The sequence below is a fragment of the Convolutriloba macropyga genome, chromosome 9 (genome assembly GCF_964194025.1).
Source record: "Convolutriloba macropyga chromosome 9, txConMacr16.3, whole genome shotgun sequence".
Taxonomy (NCBI): Eukaryota; Metazoa; Xenacoelomorpha; order Acoela; family Convolutidae; genus Convolutriloba; species Convolutriloba macropyga.
In genome coordinates this window covers 65,316,407-65,324,561 of record NC_134476.1, presented here as the reverse complement: position 1 = coordinate 65,324,561, position 8,155 = coordinate 65,316,407, and the positions used below count along the sequence as shown (strand labels likewise).

The 8,155-nt window shown below is 36.5% G+C and overlaps 1 protein-coding gene across 1 annotated transcript in view; it reads right to left on the bottom strand.

The window, feature by feature from the left end:
• Window positions 1–1,718: 1,718 nt before the first annotated feature.
• The window catches only part of LOC142346289 (uncharacterized), a 41,568-nt gene continuing 35,131 nt past the window's right edge, over window positions 1,719–8,155 (bottom strand). Inside the window, exons 4-5 of the mRNA XM_075398803.1 lie at window positions 6,864–6,993; window positions 1,719–1,885 (exon numbers count right to left, since the gene is read on the bottom strand). Coding sequence (XP_075254918.1) covers window positions 1,774–1,885; window positions 6,864–6,993 — 242 coding nt within the window. The 3' untranslated portion in view covers window positions 1,719–1,773. The remainder of the gene's footprint in view (window positions 1,886–6,863; window positions 6,994–8,155) is intronic.

The following is an 8,155-nucleotide window of genomic DNA, read 5'->3' as shown; positions in this document are numbered from 1 at the left end:
TTCTTTTTGCAATTTTTTTTTTCATCTTTTCATTCTTTTCTGTTCCAAACAGCAGATGTATATCTATGATACCTCAAAGATTATTTTGAATCATTTCTGATTGTGCCCCCAGCTTAGTTTGGCAACCCATTTCAATATGACTTGCCATTTCATTTGCAACCCCCCGACGCACGCATACTTTTACTTAATATATTTTTTGCATTAACACTTGTTCTGTAAATGATGGGCGCAAAACATACAGGGACACAAAATGATGCGCATCAAATTCTGAAACAACGATTATCAGATTCCTTTTTTTGCATCCTGCTTAAAATATGAACCTTGAAATCCTTTAGAATACGTTTGCTTGTAAGAGATAGAACAGCAATCTAGGATTTTATCCATTCCATCACTCCATAACATATTTTGAGAGACTTTTTGCACTCACAACTTGTTAACAATTTGCGAATGGCACTTGAGCATTTTAATTGAGTTAAAATTGCATTAAATATTTTGCTAGTTTTTGAAAATTTAAATGTTTGTATTCATTTTAAAAGATAATGGCCATTATGGCGTTGCAACCCAACTTGTAGCTCTCGCCGTTTAAGTTGACTTCACAATATAAATGTACTCTCAAACAACATAGCAAGATAGAATAGCGATATCGATGTAAGCTCTCGATTCAAAAAGAAAAAAAATAAAAATTTAATCTGAAATAATTCTGATCAAGCGCTTTTTTTCTTCAAAGCTAAACCCAACCAAGAATCAAGGATTTTTAATTAAAAGAAAGTTAAGTACAATTTTTAAAGGATATTAAATGGATCAAGGAAATTTAATTACAAGTTGGCAGGGATCAAGAATATTTAATTAAAAACAGACTGAAAAAGGACATATAATCAAAGAAACATTTCGACTCAGACCATATTAAGAAAATCTGCTCGCCTCAAGGCGTCAATTCAGTCAAGTGAAGATTTACTGATTGCCTCATATAGTGGTATGAAATGGTTACTCGTCAATTGATTGTTTTTTCTGGTTTTTTTTCTGGAGATTCGTTATATGAGAATTGCTCCAAAACTGTGTGCTATAGTTTTTGTTAATGTTTTTTTTTGAAAATTGTACAGATCAAAGAAAAACTATCAACCTAGAAGGTTTTGCAGAAGGTTTATTCATTCGAAATACAATTGAAGTTAACACCATAATTCTGTTTACATTTTTAGTTTAAAAACCATATTGTTCATTCGTAAGATTTTTAAATTGTCCAAGATATGACATTAGTGGCCAGCTGTTCGATTGTTTTTCGAAAAACGAAGTTTCTAGGTCATCATAGTTAACACATCTGCACACTGGAACAACTCTAGCTATTTTCAACCGATTGACTGAAAAGCAATTTGTTGAAGGTTCTGTCGTCTACCTCAGAGAACAATCATTTTAGGTAAAAACAAATATTAAGGCTGATAATGAAATTGCATTATGAACAAAAACAAAACAATTTGTCAACTTTCCTTTGCTTTTGTAATCCAGGTCGGTCGACCTTAAACTTTATTTTGATAGGACAATACAAATTCATATCATCATTTGCTTTATTATGTTATTTTTGAAAGGTTAGAACTTATATTTGACGTCGAATTTGATTCTGATTGTTTCAAGTGTGAAAGAGGATCCTCTGTATAATATTGTTTAGTTTTCTTGTGGGGCAGAAAAGCATGCAGAAAATACTTGATAGTTTTTGAGAGGCAAAAAAATTCACGTCATCTCAATAAAATACAAATGTCTCTCAATCAAGCCTGTTGACAATTATCGCTGATCATGTTTTTCCTTCAGTTGATTAATCCACGGTAGGAGGTTTGTGATATTGATGAATGTCTCTTCTCCTTTGCATCCAATGAACTCACCTGAAACCTCGTCTCTAAAACAGCACAAACATGATTTTGACCTGTTCCTGAATTCTCTTTTTCGATATCATAAACAATCCCACACATCAGCTGAACAATAGCGTTTACCAAAACCCTTCACTATAAATTAAAAATTTCGGACTTCGGTAAATTTTTGGTGAGTTCGGTTTCAATTAGACAAAAACCGTTTCGAAAAACGAGCGACAACATTCCATCACATTATTTTTGTGTAACCAATTTTAGGTTAACGATGAAAATAAGATACACCGAATGTCGAAATTGCTGAAAAAAAACATGAATATTTACTGAATATAGTCTCAAAACGTCACTGAAAAAAATCATGAATATTTCCTCGATTTTGAGCTTGTAGTTACCCCAACACTTTTTTGCCGGAATTTTTTAAAGTAATCGCTTGGGGGTAATATCAAAATTTTTTCGTTGTCTATGTGAAGCGAGATAAAGATTATTTTTGCAAAATTTCTAACTGTATTCCTAATCCACAATTTTTTTGAGAAGGATATTTTTAATCTAGTCAATAATGAGGTCCCGGAATGAGTCGCATAGAGTTTCAGGGCTGAATAATTGAACTTGAATTGTAAACAGAACTGAACCAGTGTTATTCAAGAACACAAGCGTTATTTAGTCTTCGCAGAGAGCAAACAGTTTAACATACAATAAACCATTCTGAACAGTTCTACTTACTGGCTGGCCTCAATCTGAACATGGCTAATCACATACTTCACTCGAGCTGACAAGTGTTGAGTAGCAGACTTGATCAGCTATGGTCAGACTGACACATCGAATAGTACTACAACATACTATCCAGCGAAATTCATTTTCGAATAATTGTAGTTAGAAATTTTCGAATAGACATGTCCAAATAAAATCGCAGACCAGATTTTAAAATAAGCTTTATTTAAATTAGCGATGGCTCGACTTTCTTCACAAATTGACGAGCTCTGGTGTGCCTGCAACAACCCCCCAACCAACTGCCACCCATCCAATCACTCACCGCCCCCCTCCCCCCGTGCAACAAGTCCCCCAACAACCTCCCACTACTTATCATATCCTGTATATCCAAGTATATCATTTGGTACCCATCTGTGTCCACTCTATCTGTGTTGTCCTTTTTATACATCTGGCTGTGCAATTGACGACGTCGGGACAGTATTGTTCACGTTTCAGGTAATGGCCGATCACGTCACGCACGCTGTCAGCATCGTCCACCTCCGCAGTTCTCCACAGGTACAGGTACGAGATGAGGTCAGCTGCGAACAGCTTCCTCGCCGATTTTGTCAGTGCCTAAAAGAAGATAAAATGAAAGGTGCAACGAAAAGCTTTGCCAGATGGTGGATTGGGGGTGGGGGTGGTGGGGGGGGGGGGGCGTAGGGTGGGGGGATGGTTGTCAGTTTGTTGTACGGGATAGCAAATGTGGACAGATGACAATTGATACAGATGTGTTGTATGTTATGAAGAGAAGATGTTATACAGATGTTATACAGTTATGAAGAGAAGACGTTATACAGATGTTATACTCTTTTTTACTCTTTTATAGATTATACAGATATGTTTATACAGATTTCGAAATCGTGAAGAGCTTTACGTTAATGCAAATGCTTCTTTTCAGAACCGTGTTGTTCAGTCAAATAAGTCAAAAGTCGTAACTTATACTGGAGAAAATTATGTCTCATACTCGAAAAGTTTCCATCTTTCAAGACAAGTTGGGACAAAGTAAAGGCAATGACGATCGCCGAGTTATCTATGAACCAGCAATCGCAGACAATGTTCCGCAGGTGTATCAGAAGGATGTATCTCGTAACTACTGCCAAACAATATACACATGTGTTTGTAATTGTTGGTGACAACGACGCAAAATTTTCAAACATTGATTATATTTGCAAAAAATGTAGAGAAATTAGTCAATCGGAATGGCCAACTGAAAACAAATTTGCAGGTCACATGATGCGAAAAAAATTGCCTGCTCAATTAGTTGCATAGAATAATATGTTTTTGCGTTACCAATTAGGACCAAATCTGAAAAGCAAGAGAATTATAAAAAGACAAGACTTTGATGATAATTGTGGATATCTTTTTGACAAATACGTTGAGGGATACCGTCATATGGGCGCTCTCATTCTTGCAGTTCTCCGAGATTTTTGTCAGTAGTTCATGTTCATGTTCATTTAGTGAGGTGCTTTCCTTTTGATGCAGTACTCTGCTATAAATTGAGTTCATGATCAGCACAAGAGCTTTGTGTTTAGCTTCGCATCTGTGATGCGCAATTGTGTTGAAAGATGTTTAACTGTGTTAAAAGATGTGTATCTGAGTCGAAGATGCTTAACTGTGTTCAAAGATGTTTAACTGTAACCCTGGTTTCTTGTTCCTGCTTCTCCTTCTTATTCTTCAGATCAATGTGAATCAAGTGTGCTTTGCTACATTGTTATCTTGATATGGTCAGTTTGGTCACGGACAACATTGGGGCTCACCCTTACGCCAATTATGATAAAGATTAACGCGGTTCTGTTTGTTCTCGATTTTTTTTCAACCCGTCTCCCCCCCAGTGTTTTTACGCCCCCAGTTACAAATTATTTGTTGTTATATTGCACGTTACTATGTAAAAAAATAGCACGTGCGCCTGGGGGGTTAAAAATTTAAGCCTACTAAGCTGCCGGAGCACAACAGAACACATCCCATTTAACCCCTCTATCAATTGACCTATCTATCATTTCACACCTCTATTTTTTCACACCGCAAATTAGAAGTTGACATTAAAGGCATTTTTCGTCATAATTAAATGGATAATCTAATCCCATGTTCGGTTGTGATAGTTTCACAAAACGATCTACAGTTAAGTTTAAATTAACTTCAATTAACTGTTAACAAATTAAGTTCCATGGGTTGCTGAGGTATGAACTCGTCAAGAGAACAGCCAGATCCCGTGACCTGTGTACACACAGCTATAATACCAAACAAACTGCGAGAATCAAACTGTTAAGCTATTCTAATCCTCTGATACTTGATTCCATAAGGGTATAATATATCATTCTTGATTCTCTTTTTTTTTAAAATATTACTTTTTAATTACAGTTTTTCGCCATTTAAACCATTTATACCATTTTCAACCAAAGTTGACAGGTATACGTGTTTTTGTTTATTAGAACATCAATTGTGCATTTAAGTTGATCTACGCATTTAAGTGGAATTGAACTAGATCTAAGATAAAGTTATAGCGCTAAGTAATAATTGCAACGCTAATTTAATTGCAGCGCTAAGTAGTAATTTGGCGGGTAAAAAGAGTCTGTTAATTGACTCTGCTTAGCGCTAATGAATTCGGGTAATTAGCCATGTTCAGCTTGAGGGCATTCGGTAAGTGGAGCTTCTCAGACAAAGCGAAGAATATGAGTACATGTATGACTCACTAGCGTGTCTATAAACCAGGCTGTAAATTGAAAAGTGGGGCATGTCCAGAATAATTGCCAGTTAAAAACAATGCTGAAAAACAAACGAATTTTTTGATTTTCACTGACTATCAGATCCGGGGTATTCATTCATTTAAGACTAATTTAAACTATTGAAGTTATTAGCTAGTACAAGATTGGTAGAAAGTGAAATGGCATTACATATAGATTTGGAAAAGAGTGACAAAAATCGCAAAAGACATGGTCTCGTGAACTATAGCGACGGATATAAACAAACTCGAAGCAACATCGAACTAAATTTAATTGCTAGTAATTTTAGCTGTCACCAATTTTCACGCTCGCTTATAGCCTTAATCTTAAAACATGTCATGAAAAATAGAGAACAAAAGGGCCTAAATATACTTGAGAAATGCAAATAGGGTTTTAAGTAAATGAAAAAGAGTTATGAATGTAATTTCTTTGTGAAAAATGGTTAAATGGATTGTAAAAACACGTGACAATTTTCAGTCAATGGTATCCACTGTAGACTTATCAAATTCGATGCGAAATACTGAAGTAAAGTTAGCAAATATCAAAAAGCTATCTCAATGTTGTCTACATGAAGCCCAAAAATTCCAAAATTAAAGAGCTCTACTTCTAGTGGTGTAGTAGTGCTTTGAGTGCTTATGTGGGGTCTTGTAATTATACCATAATGGGGGGGGGTGCTAAAATTTCATGGGGTGTTATACTGGGAAAGACCCCTGATGAGTGATTACTGAGGTGAGAAATGAGAGTAGAGCTGACTTTTTACGTTAAAGTTATTGAAATCTTCCCGGCTAATTTTTGGTTTTCAAATCAACAGCATTTTGAGAGACACGGCGTCACTCACCATTACGCCAATTATGATAAAGATTAACGCGGTTCTATTTGTTCTCGAACTTGTTTTTTTTCAACCCCGCATTCATTTAACCCCGCATATCTTACCTCCATATCATTTAACCCCTCCATCGTTTAACGGATCTGTTGTGTCTCTCCCCCACCCCAGTGTTTTTACGCCCCCAGGTACAAATTATTTGTTGTTATATAGCACGTTACTATGTAAAAAAAAATAGCACGTGCGCCTGAGGGGGGGGGGGGGGGGTTAAAATTTTAAGCCCACTAAGCTGCGGGAGCACAACAGAATAGATCCCATTTAACCCCTCTATCAATTGACCTATCTATCATTTCACACGCTCTATTATTTCACACCGCCAATTAGAAGTTGACATTGAAGACATGTTTCGTCATTAAATGGATAACCTAATCCCATGTTCGGTTGTGATAGTTTCACAAAACGAACTACAGTTAAGTTCAAATTAGCTTTAATTAACTGTTAACAAATTAAGTTCCATGGGTTGCTGAGGTATGACCAAATAATTATTTTACTAATAATTTAATAGTCCTTATTGCATAAATGATTGAAAGCGCTAGATATAAATGACAGAGTGGTTAAGGGGTTAATGTTAGACGGGTGATTAAATCGGGATAAAGATTTAAGGGGGCTGAGCAGGTCTTGATGATGACAGAAAACGAGGGTGAAATTATTAGGGCCTACCTGTTGGCATTTTTGGGCTTGACCATTCCGTAGATGCATTTTGGCTGTCGCATTTGATTGCCATTTTGATCAAGACTGCATTCAAATTGGTAAACAGGGGAACCTGTGTCTCCGATACATGTGCTCCCATCTAAAAATCAAGTCATTCAATGGCAGCTGGGAATTGTTTCCCCTTTCTCAGTTCATCATCGATCACTTAATTTTGGAATCTATTCTGTTTTGCCCCACCCCCCCCCCCCCCCCGCCCAGCTTCGTGGGCTTATATCTTTTACGCGCCCCAGGCGCACGTGTCATGAATCTATTCTGTTTTGCCCCCCCCCCCCAGCTTCGTGGGCTTATATATTTTACGCGCCCCAGGCGCACGTGTCATGTTTTTACATAGTAGCTTGCTATACAACAACATATAATTTGTAATTGGGGGGGGGGGGGGGGGGGGCGTGAAAACAGAGCCGATCCTAATTTTGTTCAAAACGACTTCAGTTGCACGCCCATTTAAATTACAGCTTTTGTAAATTTTACTCAACATAGAGTGACATGAGTTAAAAGTCAACTTGACCGGATATAAGAGACTGAAAGAAAAAATTATAAAAAAGCAAACCAAGTCCTTAAACAAAAATTTTAAGTTTCATTCAGTAATAAAAAGACCTAGAATTGACTAGGATTGGATTTGCCAAACCATTTGAAAACAAAAAGCAAATCAAATAACTCAAAAAACAGTACAAAACAAAAGTGAAATCCAAAAAACCACTATCGAGAAAACGATTTTTCGAGACTTCTCAAAATTCCACTGAAAAACTTTACGCCCCAACCCCGCTCAAAATTTTGCACCAATGCTTGCTTTCGTGTGTCCAATAATCATGTTTTAATTCAAAAATCTATGCAAAGATGCGAACAGAAAAAGACAGCGCCGCAAGGCAATATAAATTTTTGAATTGACAAAAAAACAAAAGATAAACTTTTTAATTGGATTCTGGCTTGGGACCGATGAGCTTATTTAGAGACCATTCAAAAGACAGAATAGTCGGATGCCAATTTTCTTCGTAAATTAAAGAAAAATGAGGTGATTCCTTCTCCTTAGGGATTTTTAAAGCAATCGCTTTAGAGCCAGCTTATTTTATCAACTAAAACTCTTTGTCAGGACTAACGCTTCACTGGTTCTTCAAAAATTAGACGTTCTTTCATTTCGGCCTAGTTGACTAACACCGAGAACAGTGGACAAAAGGGGTGTCTTGAACTTCGTTACATATAGGACTAGTCTTGAACAATAGTGACGGAAAAATCCAAACTTAAAA